General features: G+C 45.6%; 2 protein-coding genes and 1 pseudogene across 2 annotated transcripts; 1 reads left to right on the top strand and 2 right to left on the bottom strand.

The window, feature by feature from the left end:
- Positions 1-89: 89 nt before the first annotated feature.
- LOC124657033 lies at positions 90-3155 on the bottom strand. The gene is made up of 3 exons (XM_047195666.1): positions 2856-3155; positions 1494-2201; positions 90-939 (listed from the first exon to the last, which is right to left on the bottom strand). The coding sequence occupies exons 1-3, from the start codon at positions 3153-3155 to the stop codon at positions 208-210; spliced, it is 1740 nt and encodes a 579-aa protein (XP_047051622.1). The 3' UTR covers positions 90-207.
- Positions 3156-6568: 3413 nt separating this feature from the next.
- Positions 6569-7726, top strand: LOC124657044 (nuclear transcription factor Y subunit C-9-like). Its single transcript, XM_047195677.1, has 2 exons — positions 6569-6915; positions 7234-7726. The coding sequence occupies exons 1-2, from the start codon at positions 6569-6571 to the stop codon at positions 7724-7726; spliced, it is 840 nt and encodes a 279-aa protein (XP_047051633.1).
- An 8031-nt stretch (positions 7727-15757) lies between these two features.
- LOC124683434 lies at positions 15758-20123 on the bottom strand (annotated as a pseudogene).
- Positions 20124-24055: the final 3932 nt, after the last annotated feature.

Below are 24055 nucleotides of genomic sequence, written 5' to 3' on the forward strand. Positions count from 1 at the left end.
ACCATGACCTTGATATGCTAGAAATGGATTGATAGCTTCCTTGGCAGAATACAGTGCACGAGAACTTCTATGAGTAATAGTCAGTCTCTTACAGTCTTACTCAACTAACTAAAGTTAGTTGACAGCATGCTGTCCAGTTGCATTAGAATTGAGGGGCAAGCATATATGCTAAAAGCAGCTTGGAACCACTAGTGTGAGTGTGTGACACTACGTGCAATTATCCACATCATCTTCACAGTTTTCCAGAATGTGTGCAAGGGAGTTGGCTTGTAACTTCTTAAACTGGCATATGAAGTCTGTTGCTTCTGTCATAAGAGCATTTTTTGCAGCCTTCACAACACCAGCTTGCTGTTCCAAAAGAGGCCTTTCATTCTCAGGATCAGTTGCTATGGTGCCAGCAGCTTTCTTACGAGGTTTTTTTGCACCTTCTCTCCGTGACAACTGATTAATGTACTTCTCATGTAAAACGACATTCTTTAGAGGCTTCAGAACTTCTGGGCTCGGTTCAGCTGGCTTAGTTTTCAACCTTGATAGCGGTCTCTTACGAGCCGAAGAACTCACGCTGTACTTGTTCAGAGGAAAGGAATTCAGATAATTGTCAGGGGTCCCAGGAGAATCCTCAAGTGGAATGTTCAATTGTAAAGCAGAGGGTGAAGTTTCAAATATAGAGAAGTGATCAGCCTCTTGAGCTTGGTCGATGAGGGAATGCTTCTTCAGCAAATGTCTCACTGTCTTCTGCGCTGCTAAGCTCTTCTGTTTGGCGGTCCTTCTTGCGACTAGAGGTTCCAAGAGTTTTGGAAATTTTGGATCAGACAATGTGAAATGTCCTAGAGGAGAAAACTGTGTTTTACTTGTTCGAGCACGAGGGGCCATTGGAGTGGGTGTTGAAAGATCAGCGTGAACTCTGTTGAAGCACTCTTCAGCAGATTTCCCTGGCACCTGAAAGGATGTGTATCAATAATTTGAACTAACAAAAATGGTAGAGGAACAACCCACCTAGAAAAATGTTGAGTAATCTATAGGACATACCACTGAAGTAGTTCAGGTAAATACAAATAGACTGTCAAAGCAATGTGACACGTTATCTGAAACTAATCGACTCCATTTGAGACAACACTTGCAGAGCAGAACTGAAATATTAGCAATCTAACCTTCATGTTAACTGCTCCCTAGTACATGGTTTATGTCAACTGCTTACAAGAAGCATGTCAACAAAACATTGCAGTAGAATTTTGCAAAGCCTAGCACCAAGACCCATGAATAACTCGTGTCCATTTATGGATAATATTTTAAAGCTAGAAGCCCATTTCCAAAAAAAAAAACTTTTAACTGTAGCATTCTCATTGTTTTCTATTATTATTAATCAAGCCAGAACAACAATGCAGAATGATGCTTTCTCAAGGAGACTTGTGCAACTAGGTATCAAACAGCTCTTGCGACTATTAAGATATAATAAAACCACTGAAGAAATAAAATGGGAGGATTGGCTGTACCATTTTGGAAACTTTCTTCCAGAAATGTGGGGATGGTCTCGCAGTGAAGTAAGCCTGGCGCAATGTCAGTTCCTGCTCTTCTGTCCAATCATCAGAAGCACACGGGACTCCTCCTTTAATCCCACTTGGCTCTTCAGTGCATTCCTCAGTATTTGCCACTGTATCATCACCAATATTAGGCTGCACTGAGGGAGAAGGACCATTTCCACTACTCTTGTGGATGATGTTTCTGGGTTCAGTGATAGGTGTAATTTCTTTACAGTCAGAGTTGGGCTCCTGCTGACTTTGCTTCCTTGATGTCAGCTTTCTTCCACTTCCTCTCTTCCTCTTTCTTGTTGACCCCTCACAACAGCTCGGCTCTGCATCATGCATCTCACTCTTTTTGTAAGGTGTCTTTCTCCTGGCAGGAACATCCTGGGAATCTAGATGCAGTATCTGGAGCTCCTTGTGTTTTTTAGTCCTTGTTGAAGTCTTTACTGCAGCGCTTCTCTGGCTACTCGTTGGATTCTCTTGTTTTTTGTCTTTCTTACCAGCATTTTGAGTCTTCTTGCTACGGGAAATACCCCGCGGGTTTGGTGTCCCTGGCGTCTGCTTGTGGTGACTTCCCTTCTCCACTAAGGACTTGCTCGAGCTCTTGTCACCTCGATGGAGCCGTGCAGATCTTCCCTTAGGCGTAATCACTGATTGGTTACCCCCGACTTCGCATTCCTGCAACACAAGGTAAAAGTTAAAATGTTGTTTGCCGCGTGCTATGACGTTAAAGAATGAAACAGAATCACTAATAAACCATGATATTTGCTATCATATGCGGACCGTGAACTGAATCAAGCATTCCATTTAGCAGGCATATTGATATGATGATAGGACAGGCATGAAATGGATCCTACCAACAATGAAATGGATGTAAATGAAGAAGGATATGAAGCAACTACTAGTTTCAGAGAGCATACAAGTGACAAACAAATATCAAGACAAACAAATATGTAGACATGACTTGCTGCAATGGATAAACATCAAGAGGCAGATGAATAAACCATCAGTGGCGTACACCGTACAATATGCGAGTAAGAAACTAATCTTATGTTGGACAAGTAGAATAGAACAAATACTAATTCACTTGGTTCATGACATACTGGAATATGTTTGGCCGCTGTCACGAAATCACCAGAAATCAAGAAATGGTGAGAAATTTTGGGAAGAAAATTGGGTTTTGTCTAGCAGGTGAAGAAAGACTAAAGTGGACAGATCACGCCCTCTCCTTCCCAGAACCTAAAACGCGCCAGGGGAAGGAAACTAAGCACGCCAGCATTACACCCCGCACCCACAGATCGATCCCATTTCCGGAACCAAGAACAGGATTACCTCGCTCGCGTCGTCGAGCACGATGGGGTGCTCCGGATCCCGGCCGGCCTGAAACCGCGGCGACCGGCGCGCGCGAGCCCTCCGAGGCCGGCGCGCAGATCCGTCGTCCTCGTCGCAGGAGGAGCAGCGGGTGGCCTGCTTCTTGAACCTCCGCGCATCCTCGTCCCGGATCCTGGACCGGGAACGGGTCCAGGGCGAGAGGGAGCTGAGAGGGCTCTCGTGCTGCCAGCGCAGCCGGCCCTTCCACGGCGTCTCGGGGGCCGCGGCCGCCGGGGTGGAGGGCTCCCGCTTCTTGACCATGGTTCTTGGCTGGAGATGGAGATGGGGATCTCTGCTGGAGGCTGGAGAGAGGCTGCTGGAGTTTGGACTGAACGGGAGGGGATTTTGAATGAAGAGAGTAGAGACTATAGAGAGATGGAAAGGGAGGGCCGCCTGGATCCTGGACCGAATGGGCCAGGCTTTGTACGGAGTACCTGAGATACGGAGGCTTTTGTTTAGAGGCTCGGTACCTCATCTTCGAGTCATCGGGCTTTCGTTCTAGGCCTAGCCAGGCCACACTTTGCCATTGCCAAAGGACATTTGAACAAAAGCCTTCAAATTTGAACAAAATTGGAGGGAGAATCACAATCTGAATACAGGGTCATCGGATACCACAATATTGACCCCCAAAACAAAGCATACGTTGTGGTGCACATACTTCTTAGAGGTTACCAAAAACCTATTTATAAGTTTTGTATTCTTGAAAATAATCATGAGCATATATATTGAGTTGAAACCTACCATCTAACTTTTTTCTTGTAAAATAACATGGCAGCAGGGGAAACCCCTACAATGTTTCTTTAATTTTTTTATTAAAAAATAAGAGCCCAAATAAGTGCATGTGTGTACTTAAACCTGAGTGGGCAAGCCGTACATCCAATTCCCTAACCAAGTGAGCTAAGATCACCTTTTAGTGAGTATTAGGGACAATGGAAGGGTTGGATAACATGGGTTTGCATGGATATACTTTGTGAGAACATGTGTTGCATGTTTTTCGTGTATACTATGTAGTAGCACTACGTATGATCCATTGCTGACTAGGGAAAATATGATAAATTCGATGTGCGGTGTATTGAAACCTGTGTTGCACGGGGGACGGGTGCGGGGGCAACAAAATACCTTGACCTTGTCAGAGCCAAGGCTATGGATTACATACGCTAACATTCATCCCACTAGGACTAAGGATGGTCCTTTCCTATCCTTAGGAGTTCCTCTTTGGTGAACGGGGATCAAGTATTCATCTTTTACCGTAGGTTGGGTCTCCATTGCCATCTTGAACTTTGGTGCCACCAAAGATGAGGATTTCAAGACATTTATCAGTTTTGCTAAGTGTTAATAGCAATCTTGCTTCCTAAATAACCCTCTTATTTTTTGAAAGCGTCCTTTCATGGCGGTACTTTTATGGTTTCATGACAATATGATTTATTTAGGTCCAGTGCTCCAACCACACATAATGTCAGTTGTGGTTTTTTTCCTCCTCATTAAGTTTGTTATGATGTTCGTGATTGTAAGGAACAAGCTCAAATAAGAAAGTAAGAAGGATAAGATTACGAAGAGATCTCAAAGTATTTTGATGTAATTTTGTTTAGGTGCTCCATTTGTGTTATACAGAGTATGCATCGTGTGTTATCTTGATCTTGTGCATTGGTGCATGGTATGGCCCGCCAAAAATGGAGAGAATACAGCCTCATTGTGACGTCAAATTTTGGTAAATTTGACTTGGCATAGTTCAAACCATGTCAATTTAGGGAAAAGCTATTCAGTTTGTTTAGTTTGTAGATGCATCAAACAAGTTTCATGTTTCTTTGTGAAACAAAATTCATGGTGACTCTTTAAGATCTCTTGATGTTTTCCTTAAACATCTCACCATATCTAATTGGTCATTTCACAACGTTGCACTAACTACTCTATGGTCATGAAATTATATATTCTACCACGTGTCATCTTCTATTGCCTCATAACTCCGTAGGTATGGAAGGTGGGATTTATGGAGGGAGTCTTTAGTTAAGCAAACTCAATGTATCGTAAGCCGAATGAAGGAGAGGATGAGGCCAAGTCATCATGCTACTTAGGCCCTATGCAAAACATGTGGTACAATGGTAAGTATTTTTCTCCGGTAAAATATATGTAAACATCAATACAAACTAATGTTTTCTGGGATCAAGGCAAACTAATTATCAAGCAAAACGGTTGTTTATGGTTATTTAAATGGGGATGTAAAATGGGCCTTGTATTTCCATGTTTTCTAATCCTACGTTTTAATAGGGTCAGGGGCTCAGGGCATGTTCCAAACACTCTACAGGAATATTGTGCTTCAAAAATTCCTCGAAAGAGGGTTTCTATCCAATGTATGCTTGTTAGTTAACTAGAATGAACACTTTTTACCTAGTGAAACTTTTGTTAACACGTCGCAAAAAAAAATTGTTAACGCATCCTACATTGTGAAGCTTGTAGTTAAAATGCCAACATTTAATCTGAACACACCTATTAAGTTTGAAACTTTTAAAATTGGATGCCCGATTTTCAACTTTATATTTCTAACATGGACTTCGGAATCAGACTTATAGCTAACCAGTAATCATTTCCTAACTAGAGAAACTTCCCAGCCAAAGATCTTAAAGAATGTTAACATCTTTTAAGGCATTTGCAACATTTAACTCGAAAAATACTAGCAAATGACATTGCTCACTGGTTAGTTAATATATGAACATTCAGTATATAGCAAATTACAGAGGCGGATTGGTATTGTACTAGTGTCTCACTTTTGAGAGGGTGCCAAAGTTGAATTTGTCTCTACATATAAAGGCTAAACAGAAAGCTTGCTGCTGCTAATAAGACGAAACTGATCACAGATCACATGATCCAACCCCCAAATTCTGCAAACAACGGCTAGCAAACCGCATGCACATACATCCAACCTTAAAACACTGAGCAACGTTGCGAACCATCAGAAAAAGAAGAGCACGAGTGAACGGCACGCATGCTAAGAATCTGAAAGAAAGGTTATATGCAGCAAGCTTTTCCTGCTGCCGTTTCTGGTCCCAGATTGATCATGCGTCCCTCGCATCGATCTCCTGAAGGCCCTTGTGTACATGTGCACTCTACGTACTATCCATGGATAAGCATGGCGGGAGAGTTTATCAAGGGGACGGTGCAGAGACGATGAGCACCAAGTGTACGTTCATGCAGAGTTTGCGTGAGTTAGTGAGTTCGGCGATCATCGTTCTTGAACAGGTTTAACACGAGGAGTGTATAGCAGAAGCACATGGGGACAACAGCCGTTTCAGTAAAACAATGGGAAGAGATACTACACGATCCAATGGCTAAAGCAAAACAACAAGCCTGCAACAAACCAATCCTGGCATCCCTCAAGTCCTATATATAGGGTATATAGACCACCTCTTGATTCATTGCGATCACCTCTACCTTCTTCCAAGAAGTACTGCATTGTCCCCCCAAAAAGAGAAAGAAAGAAAGAAAGCTGCGTTGTGGCCGAGGTAACACGCACATAGTTCTATATCTTAGTATGTCTCTTACAGATAGTGGTTGATTAAGTACAACTTATTCCTAGATTTTAATCTCGCAATTAAGCAATCGAGTTCAAACTTCAAACAGTTTTACATAGGTGCTCGATCAGGTACGTGGGTTGGTAGGTGACTGAGCAGAGGGAAGGAATGGAGAAGGAGCGTGTGGAGGTGCGCACGCGGCCGAGGCCACCGCTGCCGGCGTCGCAACAGCGCGCGGTGGACCAGTTCTGGATGGAGCGCCAGGAGGAGATCGAGGCGACGGTGGACTTCAAGGACCGGATGCTGCCCATGGCCCGGCTGAAGAAGGTCATCGTCCGCGCCACCGAGGATGACGAGGACGGCATGATGATCTCCGCGGACACGCCGGCGTTTCTCTCCAAGCTATGCGAGCTCTTCGTGCAGGAGCTCGCCGTGCGTTCCTGGGCGTGCGCCCGCTCCCACAACCGCCGAATCATACTCGGCGCCGACATCGCCGAGGCCGTCGCAGCCACCGAGTCCTACGACTTCCTCCTCCCCGTGCTCCTCGACCACCTGCACGTGGTGGCGCACGGCGGACGTACTGCACCGGCGACGGCGACGGCGAGGCTCGTCACCAGGAAGCGCCACATGCCGGACCCGAACCCTCGACGTGCAGCGCGGAGAGGCCCTCCCCGTGTTCGTCCTGTCGTTTCCCCGGCGCCACCCTCCAGCGCCCGGTACGCGCCGTATCCGTTCCCGCGTGTGCTGCGAGAATCGGCACCTCCCCCGGAGGATGAGCTCACCCTGCCAGCGCCACCCATGAACTACGCGACAAGGGGCTGCGTCTTCTTCAGGGACGGCAACACTTTTGAAGGTGATAACTCCGCTGCTGAAATGGTGAGAGCTCCTCCTCCTTTGGCAGCGTCTGCAGCAGGAGAGCTACAGACCAGCACTGTTCCTCCTGCTCCTTGCTACTTCTACTCGTACCCGGTGATCGACGACAATCTTGACGCATTCGCTCTTGGCAACACCGAACCGAGTGGAAACACTGAAAATCCTGCCGGAAATGCCGACGGAAACGTCAATGGTGCTATTGGTGTCGCTCATGGTGGCCAGCAGCAGGTGCTGAGCGGAAACCTTGGCAACACTGATCCGAGTGGAACTGGGAACGAGTCCCCAATGCACTACATGCTTCTGGAGGAGGTCCTGCTGGATCAAGACCTGCTGTTTCCTCCTGACGCTGCTGATATGTTTCCGGATCCGGAGGATTTCATCATCGACCAAGATGTTCTTCACGACGTCTTCGCCGACCCAAGTAGCAGCAGCAGCAGCACTTGCAGCAACTAAACAGAAATAAGCAGATCGGAGCAGGGGACGTACATACATACGCGCGCATCGTTGGTTGATTCATTGATCGTCTCTCAAGCTCTGTACTGGTAGGACAGCAAAGATATGGAATAAATTTGGTGTGTGTGCGTGGAGCTGTGTGGCTCGCTCCATGGTATGATCTCCACACATCAATGTATGCATTATGAGCGTCTGTGTATGTATTGGGTTTCGTAAATAAAAAAGAGTGATTTGATATTATTTACCCCTGACTATTTAAAAATTAATTCTCTCCATACCACCAAATAAAATCTCAACTCCTCATATATACCACTTAATAACATATCTATTTATTTTGTATGCACCACTACATTTTCAACTCACAATATGGAAGACCTTCAACTCTTCTGCTTCTAGCTTCCTTGAGAGCCCGTTAATACATTTCTCAAGTGTGTTGGAATGGATGGGGGGGATTTAGGAAGAATTTTAACTTAGATGGGATTTATTAAGCCCCCTCAAACCATGCCAATCCCCTCTAGAATCTGTGAAACCGAACAAGGCCTCAGGTGGCACGAGTTTGCCCCCTTCCTATGTTGGTGATTTTTTTAGATAAAGGGAATATATTAATATCAAAAGATACCAATTACACCCAGCCTCTGCAACAACGCCCCACCCTAATGGCAGTACGGATGCACACAGCCGAAAAAGAGTAAATAAAACTAAGAAATAAAGGTCCCGCTACATCCTTCTAGACCTAGAAACAGCAATACAATCAACACCGTGACAACACCTGAAGTACAGACTCTCCAAAAGCGACGCCTCCAAGAAGGGAACAGTGTACCAGCGCCCATCGTCGCCCGACCAAAGGTCTTAGGTTTTCACCCTGAAGATAGTCCCCACTCTCAAAATAATGCCTGCAACAAGAACATTGCCAGGCACAACCAATTAAGACCAGACCTTGGGTTTTCAACCTGAGAGGTAAGACTCTGAATTTCCCCTGTGCAGCCTCCCCCACATGCATACCACTGGTGCAGGGCCCGGAACGCCAAGCAAATCCCTCAGCATCATGGAGACTCGAACCTCCTTTAGCCAGTCCACCAATCCGGCCTTCATGATATTCCTTCTTCTGACTTCACCATGGACCAAAAAGTCACCTGATGTCAACACATAATAGAGCTTCGCGCCGCTCCCTCTGGAACCAAACAGTCGGAATAAAAACATGGGTGCGCGCAACCGAATACCACTTGATCCAGCAAACTGCAGGCAAAAGATGCACTATCCATTCGCCAGCGGAGCTTTCCAGAACTCATCTCTCCATCCAGATCAAAGCAAACTGACCTCCGGAAGATCTTCATCATCGCATGCGAGAAACCTGAGGACCGCCACCAAAAACAAAGCAAGATCAGCAGCCCCCACGCCGCCAATCCCTCCTGCCGGATCACCAAGGAAGAGGACAGCGACGTGGATCATGCATACCACCGCCGAACCGTTACCGGGGGCGGAGGCCGCCACCTCTCCACCGAATCCTCCATGGCTACCGACGGAGAGCCTCAGGCCCCGGCCAAGTAGCCGTGCCGCCCGGCTTCCTCCACCAGCGCTACATCCCCTCACATAGAACGCCGCCACGGAAACCCTCTTCTCCCCCTCGTCGATTTGACGGAGGGGGTGCCGCCACCACCGCCAGATCCAAGCCGGGACCATGGCCATGGCCGTGGCCGAGGCACGGGGGCCAGGGCCGAGGCCAGTGCCGGGGTCGGGGCTGTGGCCTGCAGCGGCAGCGGCTGAGGGCGACGGGCGGCGGGTGGCCGTGGGGCGCCGGGGGAGGAGGAGCCTCCGCTACCACCCGGGAGGGGGGGGCGGGAAAGAGAGGCGGCGGGTTAGGGTTAGGGGACGCGGTACAAGTACAAAGAGCCCGTCCCCGCCTCCTTCCTATGTATGCCACTCCATTCAGGGGAGGTGACCCTATGCTTCCGCTCTAGCGTGTTCATATGGATGGCTTTCTTGTTCAAAAAGAAAAATATGGATGGCTTTGTTTTTTCTAAGGTTTTCGCATCGTGACAGCGGTGGGCCCGGCGGAGTAATGTCCCCATGTCTACCCTCATCTCAAACGGTGGCTAGGACGTCTCGTCACTTGTACGAACCGACGCCATGGCCAGAGGTCAAAACCCTTTTCCGAAATAGTACAGAATGGATTTTATGCACGAGCACTATCACTGATGTTAACAGTTGATTTACGTGTTTCCAATGTGGCTCATTTTAGCAATGGACATCTCCATCACTCATAGGCAATAGTTTTTTGGGATTACAAGTTTGCAACTATGTTTGGATGCATAGAACTGGCTGTGGAATCGTGAAATCTGGAATTCAAGGTCGATTTCCGCTGTTTCGATTGATTGTCCTCAGAATTGTTACATGGAGGGCCACCCCTGCTACGCTTCGGTCCAAACCTACCGGCGACGGGTCTTGCTCCGTTCATCAGAAGTTAGTCTCCATTTAGTATATGAATTTGGATCATAATATAACATTGAGAGCTGTACTGACAAATGATTTTTGCATAGCTATTGCGGATCTGCACGACAAAAAAATCGAAACTTGTTGAAAGGTTCAGATTCTTTTTGCTGCAAATGTGAGAATCTATCGTGCTGCCCGATGATGTTTTCCTTGTGGAGAAGTAATTTCGGTTCACTTGCCTATGAAAATATGGCATAATATAATAGTTTAAAGTTAGTCCGTTTCCATGACTTGAAATTTGGCACAAGTTTATTTTGTCTAAACTTAATACATTATCCAATTCTATGTTTCTACATCCAAACAAGAATTAGAATTAGGTGTCACCCTTTGATTTCAAGAGCAAATTCCGAGCAGACCCAAACAATAGAATTAGAATTGGAAGCCATTTCCTTTCCACCTTAGATTTGGAATTTTCAGTCGAATTCAATTCTAGACTTAATTTTGTGCATCCAAACACAGAAATGTAATGTGCATTTTAATTTTTTAAATAAGGATTCATTCACGTATCAATTATAAATAGGCCCGAGGTTCCAGGCCGGAAGTAAGTTACAATTTCCGAGTTAACCAGTGCAAGTTCCAGTTGGGAAATGTGCACTAATTATAAATCTAACATTTAGATTAGAGGCGGCTCTGGCCGAAAGAAAGCCACCGACTCCAAACGGTGCAAGTGTGCAACCTCAGACCGATTTGTAGAAATAACCGCCTTCAAAGAAAAATATTTTCAGAGACGGTTAAAATAAGGTAATACTCCATTAGCACAACAATATTCATCCTTATATAGTATTGCGCATCACAAGAATGTAACAGTAGCCCATGTGTTAGCCCAAACACCTCTTAATATCAGTTTCAGAAGGTTGTTAGTGGGAAATAAATGGTCTTTATGGTTGCAGTTATACCGCAGACTTATGAGGATTAATTTATCTGATGAGAAGGATCAGTTTGTTTGGAAATTGACAACAAATGGTGTGTTTACAGTGAAATCTATGTATGAGGATCTTATGAATGACCATACCCCTTTTCTGCGAAAGTATCTTTGGAAAGTTAAAGTTCCTTTAAAGATAAAAATATTTATGTGGTTCTTAAGTAATAAAGTTTTACTTACTAAAGATAATTTAGCCAAAAGAAGATGGAATGGTTGTACAAAATGTGTTTTTTGTGGTGAGCAGGAGACTATAGAGTATCTGTTTATCGCTTGTCCTTTAGCGAAACTTCTTTGGCGTACGATTAATTTTACTTTTGCTCTCCCACTCCGACCAATATTACTAATATGTTTGGTAATTGGCTAAATGGAGTTGATAGACAATCAAAGGCTTTCATCCGTATTGGGGTTTCTGCCTTATGCTGGTCTATCTGGAGGACAAGGAATGATATTATTTTTAACAAAAAAACTTCGTTTCACTTTTTGCAGGTTATCCATATGGTGTCACATTGGGTCCAGTTGTGGGCTCTCCTGTCACCGGAGGGGCAGCGGGATGCTATGGCTATTGGATGCACACGGCTCCAGATGGTCGCTCAGGATATCTTGTGCCAGGCTGGCTGGCGGCACAATAGGCGTCTACAATGATGTGTAGTTCCTCTTTTTTTTGTTTTCTTTCGCTGGTTGATTCTTGTATCAACTCTTGGCGATGACTGAGTTGTTTTAATTGTGTACTATTATACTTTTAATAAAAGGCCGTGTGCATCACCATGATGCAGAAGCCGGGGTTTTATTCCCCATTTCGAAAAAAAGAGACGGTTAAAATAATAATGAAAAACAGTTCCAATATTGATGTGGCATTCTAAAGAAAAGACTGCTGGCAATAAAGATATTATTAGAGTCGGTGGAAAATGGTCTGCTCACAATAAAGTGGATTGTAATTGAAAATAATGTTTCATGTGATAAAAAAATTGAAATAGTAAACACAAAGTCCATGCGGTACAAAGTTGTGCGATGACATCCACTTGAGTGAGAAATAAGCTCATTTTCAGTGGACGGAGAGTTACTTCCTCCGTCCATTAATAAGTGCACATTTAGTTTTTTTGCAAGTCAAACTTTTCTCAAATTGTACTAACATTTTACAAAAAAAAATGTAGCAACATATGTGACATAAAATTAATATATTATGAAGCTACATTTTAAGACAAACCTAGTGTTAATAACTTAATGTCACAAATATTCCTACTCCCTCTTATTCATAATAATTGTAGGGATCTTATTTTAAATTTGTACTATTCCTGTAGTAAAACCACGACATGTATTATGGATTGGAGGGTATTTTTTTAAGAATTTGCCAAACTTAATAAAGTTTGACTTGAAACAAAGTCCAAACGTACTGTATTTGTGGAGTAGGCAAATTATCGGTGGAGGTTGGGTTTTTTAGAGGTTTATTAAACGTACTGACTTGGAAATCTAGCAAGCCAGAGCCTTCCTTTTTGGTTAATCATGATTATGTTTTAATCCACATCTGACGTGGAATTAAAGTACTCCTAGTACGATTTTCGTGGAGCACCCCTCAGCTAGCAGCTAGCCGCCGCGTCATTTGTTTAGAGCGCTAATGCCAGATTACTGCGGCGCTTAACAGGCCTAGTGCAACCACTTTCTTATATCTTACTCTCCGTACTTCGATACCTTCACAAGCCGTGCAGGAATTGAACGACAGGCTAAGACAGTTGGTTAACTTACTTGTGTTTATTAGTAGGCATTTTAGCAACAAACTGAAATTTCCTACTGCAAAGATTAACATCGAGGATCCATAAAAGATAGGACATTAAATTACAGGCGAGTTATTGGATGCAAAAAAAAAAACATGAAGAAAGTAGTTGTATAAGCAGATTTTGATCCGGAGAAGATGAAACGATTTAGAAGTGACGTTGGTTTGACCAGCTGCTCTCTTATAGCTTCAGTGATTGATTGCTTTGACACAGCATGTCAATAGAGCATCAGCAATGGAGGGTTCTTATCACTGTGAGCACACAAAGGTAGTCGGACCGTTAGGCTTCCAGCGAGGTCACACGCGCGTCCGAGCGATCCAGATCCAACGGCTCACATCAAAGCTCCCATCCCGCAACCTATTTCATGTGTACGTTTTGCTGTGTGCACGTAGCACGGAGCTGTGCCCCGCCACTAAATGGCTAAAAGAAAAACGATTAGCGGCAACTTCATCTTCCCCAATTCCCTGAAGCGCAGTAGCGAGGGCGGAAGGGATGAATCCAATCCGGTGCGATGTCCTCCGCCGCCCCCGTTCCTTCAGGCCGCCCCGTTCCTCTCCGACCTGCTATACATCTCCGCCTCCTCGGCGCCCAGCTCAGGCGCGACGGACGCGCAACCCGCGAGTGAGAGCGCCTGGCGGCCGGGGGGCTGCACACGCCCGGTATGGAGGAAGACCTCATCTCAGAGGACCTCGCGGACTACGAGGGGGAGTAGACGCAGCTGTCGTTGTTCCACAAGATCCCGCCGACTTCGCTGTCACGGGCGCCGAGCTGGCTGAGTGGCATCTCGCGTCCGCGCCGCGAGAGGTGCACCGCACCGTCCGGGGAACTTGACCTGGACTACCGCGAGTCCGCGACCACAACAGCTGTGTTGCCTGAGGTATGTACCTGAGGTCATATGCATTATTTCTTCAGGCTTAGTTTACCCATCAGAGTGCTCATTTAGTTGAGAAATTTCTGATGTAACAACAGTAGATGGAACATGTTTACTTTTTTAGATGTAACACAAGTGGATGAAATATGTTTATTTTTTCTAGATGTAACACAAGAATCATATGTAAGACGAACCTATTTGTTTTTCTGTATGTAACACAAAAAGCATGATGTAACACGGTGGGGCATGTTTATTTTTTGTAGATGTAATGAATCGTGATGTAACACGGAAAAGCTGAGATCGCTTCTCGTTCCACTTTGCGCCGGAGGAGAAAGAACCACCATGTTCCCCATTTTCATCTTCACTACGGGAACCCGCCGAGGGGCCGACGGCCGGCGGCCGTCGGCACAGCCTGCCTCGCCGTCGGCCCACGCCTGTGCCGACGGCAACCGTCGGCACCTTGCCGTTGGCACAATATGACCTCGGCACAGCCATAGGTGCCGTCGGCACACGTCTGGCCGTCGGCACAGTCGCTAGCCCAACGGTGGGATGTTTTCAGATGTAACACAAAAATCATGATGTAACACGGTGGACCATGTTTATTTTTGTAGATGTAATGAATCATGATGTAACACGGAAAAGCCTAGATCGCGTCTCGTTCAACTTCGCGCCGGAGAGGAGATAGAACCGGCATGTTCCCCATTTTCTTCTCGCGCCTCAACTGGAGGAGGAGAGGAGCACCGAGATGTAGCCATTTCAGTCAGGGGTGGCAAGATGTAGCTTTTTTTGGCCGAGTGTGGCGGCGAGATGTAGCCATTTCGGTCAGGGGTGGCAAGATGTAACTTTTTTGGCCGGGGACGCCATGATGTAGCTTTTTCGGTCAGGTGCAGAGACAAAATGTAGCCTATATGTAGCTTTTTTGGCCAAGTGCGGCAGCGAAATGCAGCTTTTTTCGATCGGGGGTAGCCGTGACATGTACCCTTTTCGGTTGGGGGAGGCGGCGAAATGTAGCTTTTTCGGCTAGACAAGGTGAGATGTAACTATTTGGATCGGGTGCGGCAAGACATAGCTTTTTCGATTGGGTGCGGCGGCGATGGGCGAGGCGGGATGTAGCTTTTTTCGTCAGGTGCGGCGGTAAGATGTAGCCTTTTCGACCGAGTGCGGCGGTGAGATGTAGCTATTTCGGTCGAGCGAGTTGAGATGTAACTACTTCGGTGGGGCGAGGCGAGATGTAGCGTTTCCACTTAGGCTAGACGACATTTAGATATAGATGTTATTTTTATGCGTCCAAACTACCCGCGATGTAAGTGTAGCGTCGCGTCGCGTTGCTTGCTTATTCTTTTGGTCAGGTAGAAAGAAAAGAATTAAGCGATGTTTAGATCGGCAATCCGCAAAAGAAGTCTGGGCGAACTAGGACGTGGGATGGTCATTGGTTCCAGGCAGGACCGATTTGCCATAAAAGGAAAGAAGCGTAACTGATTTGCTTACTATAAATAGGCGGTCTATGTGACCTCGCGCTAAGGTAAAATCGAGGTTGACCTCGTTCTAGCCACGCCCTTTACCTTTTCAGCAACAACCGGTCGAGCCATTTGTCAACCTAGAAGTATTCCTCAGTTTAATGGTCAGCTTCAAGGTCAGCTACGAAAGTGCGAAACTGTAGGAACTTACACTTCATAAACCAGCCCCACAAATGAGTCACCGGGTTTATTTTGGACTGACGACATGGGTTAGCAGTTTGGAAAACAAAATCGCTGTCTTGCCATACCCCTTTCTCACTATGTAATTTGAAGAGGCATCTGCTCAGCCGATTTTTGTTTCTTAAATCGGAAGGCAAAGCATACAATTCATGTGCATCTGCTATGATATCGAGAGAAAAAAATCAACTTAGTTTCAGACAATGTGGCCCATGCCCAACAGTTTATTTAGTGGCTCACAACAAGTTGAATGAACGGTCATGATCCCAGTTGAAGCACATCACAGAAGTAGGGAACACAACATATTATGGTCCACAACTTACATCATGTCCCATTGGAGATAATTTGATCACTAATCAGCAAGAATATAGGAGCATCAGACGGTACTAACAAACAAGAGGCAGGGTAGGGTCCAATATTTCCCACATTAGATGAAAGCTCACACTCGATCCCATGACAGGGTTTAAACCGTACAGACAACGGACTGATACATACGAGTTCAGCTACTCTCTATGTCCGACTTGCGGAGTAAATAGACAGTCATCCTAAGCTCACTCGTCCTCTTTCCTGCATTCATCCTAACCTCATTCGTGCTCTTCGCTAGTTGGAAGAGGACAACATCATCCAGCTGCAGGTGATTGCCGGCGACGAATTCTGCCCAGCCTGCACAAATCCACCTCCCTCCCTTCACATCTGTCTTGACGGTGGTGCGCCACTCCATCTCACTTCCCTCCAGCTGAAGCACAAGAGCCTGTTCTCTATCTGGAAGATATCTTCCATATTCCATGCAGAACCGCTAATCAGAAGTGCAGAAGTGTTAGATGAGTTTTTCAGAGTTTTGGGTCAATTCCTACTTCGGTGGGAATGATTCACATGTTATCAAATGTGGACTATACAATGATACAAACTTACAAATGCAGGGCGTTCTGATTTGGTAGAAAAATCTTAGATCAAATCGGTCTTTATACTATGAATATATCTTCATACATTTTTAGATAAGAAATTGGTCATGTGCATGCTTTGTAATGTAATTGCTGAAGTGGGTCTCAAGATATCGTTATGAAATCAACACAAACTACGAACGATAGGTCGACAGCCATATAAATATTAGCAGGTGTGGATAAAAGAGTATGTATGATAACTCACCATACGAAGAGATATGCCAATAATCCTGCTTTTCGTCATGACTGCCACAAAGATAGGGAGTTCAGATCGAATTGTTTGGACTTTCTCCTCCACTTTCTTCTTCATCGGCCCAGTTAGACTAGTTATCCATTCGGCTATAATGTATGGACGCTGGGAAGGCCCCACAGGATTGTTTGAGCTAAGAGGTTCTGAATCGACCCCAAGCTCCACGGATGCTCCACCATTCAGCTGATGAGCTTCATATCCTAAAAAGCATGCCATACTCTCTCATAAGATGAGCATATCATAACCAGAAGTAACTTGACAGTTGGTAAAAGGGAAAATGCACAGGTAAGTACAGTGGTATGACCTGGTTTAGCAGACGGGGAGGATGTTGAAGCCACCTTTTGAGTTTTCACACAGCGATCAGGTACCTGCTTTTGCCACCTAGATGATTTTTTAGTGTCTTCTCCCACAATGTGTTCATCATCAGAAATATTCGCAGAGTAGACTGCATGAGGCGATGAGGTTCTCTGATGGCTGCCTGGGCCAATGATGAGCACTTGAAGGCGTGTTCTCCCCTTGCTTCTAAAAATCAGGAGGTCCTTCTCTCGTATGCTATGGGAAACTACAAAATCATACCATCCAGATTGGAGGAATTTGATCATCAGTGTGCTTGCTAGCTTCAACGCTGTATAGATTGCAATCAGAGTCTTCTAGTTGAACAGTAGCTTTAGATATGTCCTCTTGGAAATGGTCCAAAAGCTTTAACGGCATGTTCTGCAGGAACCAAAAGAGAATCTTGACCGGCAGGAATAGGTCATATCAATGGAGTCAATAACAAAACCAAGAAATGAGATAGGAAAAGATGAACTTACAACAGAGCAATCCTTCAAGTGGACATTGCTTTTGTTCATGGTGGTCACATAAAGGGGCATTTCAGACCTCATGGTACGAGCTATGTCTAGTACTTTCTCATCTTGTGCTTTGGTTAGACGACACCCAGGCAACATGGTATAGACAAAGTCAGTTGAGGTCTGAACATGTGCAGGATCGAGTTGTACTTGTTCTGCATGCGAAGTACATTGTTACAACGATCACAACAAAATCATTGTAAGAGTATTCTCCTTTACACAATTCTAACTTATCTCACCATTCAACACATGAGGATCACAAGGAGCGCCATGAGGAACGCCTTCAAAGATCTGAGAAGGTGGTTGAGAACAGAAAGAAGGTTTCTCAAGACCAGCGGGATTGAATATATGAACCTTGAAGGTAGAGTTCCCACGGTACGTGAACAGAAAGCGGTAATTTTCTTCTATATGATGTGATTTGACAAACTCATCCCAGCCAGACCTAAGAACTAGCACACCCATCTCCCTAGACACTTCAATTGGGAATATGCCATTAGGAGCTTCTAGGTTCATGGTCTCAGAGATTATGCTCCTCAAATGGCTTCCAACCTCCCTCGGTATATGCTATTGAAGAACAAGGAAGATAAACCTTGGTTAGAGTTATAAGATTCACCGCTGTGACAGTAAAGTTTCATGCTATTCTCAGGAAAACTAATACATACACTGGCGGAGCTTCCTTGGAACAAAACCGGGCCATGGCCCGCCCAGGTTTTTGCCAAAAAAAATCTGACCCGTATGCATCTTAAGGCCCAGCCCATTAGCACGTTTGCATGCCTTTCGCTCAAGCTCAACTCTCCCAGCCTGGCAGCCTCGTTCTGCTAAGTCGAACAGAAAGCGTGCGGCCATGTGAATGGGACTCCTGGGTACAAATAGGTCTAGCGGTTTAACCAGAAGAAACAGATGGAATCAGGGGGGAATCAATTGATGGAACATGAGGAAGCAAGGCTGCCGCCGTCTGCAGCGAGGGAACTGCCGCTACTGCAGCCAACATGTACACAGCCACACAATGTGGCGCATCAGCCGGAGATCAAGCAGCCGGTGAACGATGCTGTGACCAAATCGAGTCCATTTCTTCTCCAATTTCAGAGAACGGAGTATTGATAACAAAATTGTTTTCAGTTTTGCATCATTGCAACAGGCCAACAGCCATGGAAAAGGTCACTCAAAGAAGAAATGATTTTGTCTTGAAAAGAAAACGAGATAGATATAAGTGAAGTTGAAAAAAAAATCCTTCAGCACCAGCCATATTTTGTGTAGTGCAATGGTGTATTTCGAAACAATTTTTGTGTTACTCTAACCTGGCCCGCCCAAGATTCTTTTCCAAGCTCCGCCACTGAATACATATGGAACACATATTATCCCGGAAATAGCACACTGATAGTAGTGCACCAGAAGTGCAGTAAGCTCTACTTAAACAAAATTATCATTTCAGAAACAGCGCCGATGATAGTAGACCAGCAGGGTACTACTACTAATCAGAGTACTAATTGTCTCTGTAACAGACTGACACGCATTTCCCCACAACACGGTGCTTTCCTGCTATCCCTTCACATGTTCTGAAACAGCGATTTCAAAGGACAATGTTCTGAATCAATTAGCTTTGCAGGTCCAAATGTCAAGAGTATCCCACCAAGGCTAGGAGATATTCTGCCTTTCTCTTCCAATTGCATTCAAACACCCTCTCCTCTCCTGCACCTCAAAATGGGTGTTCGCAACTATTTTGATTTATGAAATAGCAACAACGGTTCAAAAGATTGGGAGAATGTGAGGAAGGGGCAAGTATTACGACCACATGGCTAAGAACGAAATATTGTAACAAATAAAAGAGCGTATCCCCAGAAGGGAACCTATTTTTTAGAAAACGAAAGGTTTAGTATTGATGTCGGTGGGCCCAAAATTCCTAATAGGCTCCCAAACCAGCTAAATGGAAGATTATGTGTTTTGTGAAACAATTACCCCAAAGGTTGGTGTATTGCGAAAAAAAAATCAAGAGTTGTGCTTCTGTGATAAAAATTCCCCAACTTGTGGTGTTAAGTGAAACAATCTCATCAAGACGGGAATGGTATTCCCCCGCAAAAAAAAAGAAGGGAATGGTTCCACGAATAATAGTTTCAGTGGCGTAAGAATAACCTCTCCTAGCTGGGTGCTTGCCGCCCCAAACCCTAACCCTCAAAACAATTACGAGAGAGAGAAGAGGCGAGGAAGGGCTAAGTGAACTGACCAGACTGTCCTTGAAATCGCCAGAAGCCCTGGCGATGAACTGCATCTGGTCATCCCTCATGTGGTTCCAGAAGTAATGCTCTCTCCGCATCTTACAGCTTTTACAAGCGCTGCTCATCTCGCAGTCCACATTACCACAACCGTTTCGACCTGATGGATGGCGACCAGAAATTGTGGTAAGAAATCAAGATTTTAAAGTACACATTTCCCCCAAATTAAGATGAGCCCTTCCTTGCGCAGGAATCAAGAAGGAGGTGACTTAAGAGCATAACCTGGGTCAAACCCGTCGATTGCCATCGCGCTGATGCCTGATCTGCCGCTGCTACTCCTCCTCCGCCTGCTTCGTAGTGTAGAACGGGAGCGGAGAGACGGAGATTGAGAAATGGGAGGGGAAGGGGGAGGAGCCGTCTCAGTGAAGCTGATGTGTGCTGTACGACTGGCACGTGGTCACAGTTAACTCTTTCATGTTCCTCTTTTTTTGAGAAAATTGCGTATACCAGCAATCCTTGGGGCAGATTTTGCGCAAACCAGTGACTCAAGTTTAGTTTTGCACACACCAGCGACTCTAGTTCTAATCGTTGCAAGCAGCTGTAAGGATCCGGTTATATGGTTAATATAGTATATGATAAGAAAGACCTATCTTATTAGGACATGGTGCTAGCTTTTGCTCCTGATGCATATGATTCCATTATTTAAAATGCATTTCAAACATATTTAAAAATATCAAAAAAATCAAAACAAAATGTTGCGCATACGTCTTCACGAAGTCATTTCAGGAAAAAATGGATTGTTATGTGGCTTGTGTAAAAAAGATAAACAAATGCCACAAAAAATATCATTTTACTATGGAACCGTAAGCGAGGACATAGAATGTGGGGACATATAAGCTAAAAAAAGTCTCCAAACTTTTTAATATTTTTTAATTCTTTTTTTACGTAAAGGGAACATATGCACCTGGGATCAAAAGTGCATTTCTGTATTTTATTAGGTCATCTCTAATAGCCACTGCATAACGGACCGCTTTTCGGATTGTTTGGATCTGGATGGGGCGGTTTGCGGACAGGAAATAGGCCGCAGTTCGTTTGCGGGCGACAGCAGCCCCAATGGCTAAAATGCAAAAAAATCTAGATTAAAATTAAAACATAATTGCATATATATGGGTCCACAAAGGGCCAGTTTTACAACTAAAAGGAAAAAAAACAGAAATATAAATCCGCCGGGCGTATACCCAGGCATTTTCAGGCCGGACCGAGCTTGAGGCCAGGCCAAAAAAAAACCCTATGCTAAAAGTCTAGCCCGGAGCATGATCGTCAGACCAAGAATTCAGGCCCGAGCCCATCCTGAAGCCTGAAAAATCCCGGCGGTGGCTTCTAGTCCTCCTCGCCGAGGTCAATGAAGACCTGCGGCAGCGACACATTTGCCACCGGAGGAGGAGGAGGCAGCAACTCAACTGATGGCGGTGGAGGGCCGGCGCTGGGCGACCGCCTGCTGCGGGAGCTGGATGGCCTCCTCGAGGCCAACCCATTTGGCCTGCTCCTCCGCCTCGGAGACGCGCATGGCACAACGGACGGCCTCATATTCCGTGAGGTCGTGTTCCCTCGGTTGGCCGTCCTCGTCCTTCAGCGGGTCTTCGATGGACCTGCCTAGTAGTACGCCTCCTCCTACGCCTCGTAGTCCACGTCGTCATCGTCGAGGTCCTCAAGGTTCGCCTCAATGCTAGGACACCGCTCCTTGTATTCGGTCTCGAACCACCTTGCCCACAGTGGCGAGTCCACGACGTAGGCTGGGTATGTGTCGTCGATGGAGTCCGCGTCGAGCTCCACCTTCACTGGGAGCGGCTAGGGCCTCCCATGGCGGCGGACGCAAGGACTGCATCGTTCAGTGATGACGGCGAAGGCATGAGCAGTCCCAGTTTAGACGTTTGTAGGATATATACCATTGGGTATGTCCCAATTTATTTTGCAATTCATAAAACTCATGAATTTTTTATCGTTCTAAATAAAGCGAGCATGGGAGTTTTAGAGTAAATAATCCCTACTCTATTAGGATTAGGTTCAGGTTAGGTCAGCCGATTAAGTGAAGCCGAATAATTGAATGTCCTGTTAAGTGGTCATTAGAGCTCTCTGCAATATTCTCTCAAAGAAACACTGGTTTGTGCAACAAAAAATTTAAGTGGCTTGTTTGTGCAACATCCTCCCCAAGAGTTGCTGGTCCTTGCAATTTTCTCTCTTTTTTTTGAACACGGAGTGCCCCGAAGGGCATAGAAGCTTCATTAATAACCAACGGTGAGTGTACAATACATTACAATGGACCCCATAAAATAAAAAAATTATACATAGGTCCCTGATATTTGCAGAAAGGGCCTCACTAAAAGAAAGGGAAAAGCAATCAAGCCCTTCTCTTTCCCCACCGACGAGCAGGAGATCAACCATGTCGCCATCGAGCTCCAAAGCGGGGACGAAACCACTTGCTTTACAGTCGACGTGGGATGCAACCGTCAATCTCAGAAGGGGCCAGATCTCACTGCCATGGATAACGGCCAGCATCTGTGATGCCGATGTTGTGCTCCAAGAAGGTGCTTCAGAAGGACTCCGGCGCCAATTCCTCAGCACCACCACTCTGCATCCTCCTTTGCCTGACGCCACCATGACGCCAAGAGCTCGGGAGAGGAGGAAGAGGAGGTAGAGATGAAGAAGTAGCAGGGTCATACCAAGGCCACAGCAGAGAGACCGGCTCGCCGTCAAACCCGAAGGGCCTGCCATGGACTCGGGGAGGCGGGCGTTGAAGATGGCGGCGTCGGTGAACCCGGGAGAGATTATTGGGGAAGCCATCCTCAGATCCTCCACTTCCTTCGTTCATCCACCATGGATGAGGTCGGAGAAACGAACGATCTGGACTTTGGTTGCTTCTCCAGCGCAACCAAAGCAGATGACAAGGGTATGAAGGAAAGGCCTTAGTGGTGGAGATGGCACGCCACCCCTTCGCCGCCTGCCACCGCCCCTGCCACCGGAGCCGAACAGCAACGAAGAAGGAAGCTTGGACGAGCTGGATCTGGCCAAGAAGATCCCGCCTCCTACTCCAATACTCCACAAGGGTACACAACAGGACTAGACGACCTAGACTAGTATATACAGCAGGCCAAGCTCCTCTCCTTCCTCCTCTCCGGTCGGCATCGCCGGCGAAGAAGGATCCGGATCGGGCCGGCAACGGGGAGAAGAGCGGCGGACTCTCAAAACGCGTGTCTACTATAGCGCCTTGAGAGGGGAAAAGGGGCGCATGTCTCCTCTAGCAGGTGCTTAGTTGTGCAATACGATCGGCCGCCTTCATGTTCCTCTTCAGTTGTCCGTACTTCCAATACGCATGATAAAATCACGAAACTAAAGGAGAGAATTCCTATCTGTACGCACGGGAAAAGACAGTCGCCGCCTATCCAAAACCTAGCCGTCTTCACTTTAGCCTCCTCCATAGATTATAGATCAGTTTCCCCTTCTTCAGCCGGTTTCGTTAGCGTCGGGAGGAGTGAAGAACCTAATCTATGCGTGGAGTTTTCAGTAAAAGTAGTGTTTTCAGTTGATTAAGTTAGGATTTTGGTAGTCATCTTTTTGTTGGTTTCCTCTCAATGGAGATGACATCGTCTACAATAAGTGATCTTCGGGCTTTCGTTCGACGACGAGATCTCCTTGATGTCAATGGTGGTGTAGAAAGATTACAATCTTCTAGGTATGGGTCTTCAGATCTTACTTCGCCAGATCGATTTTGGATCTTTTGTCGTTGTTGCCGCGAGAAGTATTATCCTAGCAGTTTTTATCCCGGCTGCTACGCCCTCAACAGTGGTGATTCGTACTCTCGGCTCTCCATCGTCGTTGACAAGGCTAGTCGGTTGTCATTCCCTAACATACTGGTGTTTCTACTATTGGCCATGTTGAGTGATTGTTTTAATAGTTGCGCGCGTGCACGCAACCTTAGCATTGCGGCTCAAATTAAAATTATGAGAGAACATTCGTCGGTATTTACAGGTGTATGGTTCGTTATCTATCTTTGGCTGTCTTCAGAAAAGTACAAGATTGTGTTTCGAAAGAAGAAAGAATTTAAAGACCTCAAAGATTCGTTAGTATCTTTAACACTATTTTGTAATCGTTGGAGTCAGCTCGTGTATCTCTACTATGTAATATTTTTTACTATAAATATATTCCTTATTTAACGCTACTTAGAGTTTCGGTTCCTTATTTGGTCATGGAAAAAAAATCTTCCCTATTCAATATGTAAACTTTATTTTCTTCCCTTTATGAAAAGTTGGATCTAGGGATTACGGATGCATCAAGTC

The sequence above is a fragment of the Lolium rigidum genome, chromosome 1, assembly GCF_022539505.1.
Source record: "Lolium rigidum isolate FL_2022 chromosome 1, APGP_CSIRO_Lrig_0.1, whole genome shotgun sequence".
Classification (NCBI taxonomy): domain Eukaryota; kingdom Viridiplantae; phylum Streptophyta; class Magnoliopsida; order Poales; family Poaceae; genus Lolium; species Lolium rigidum.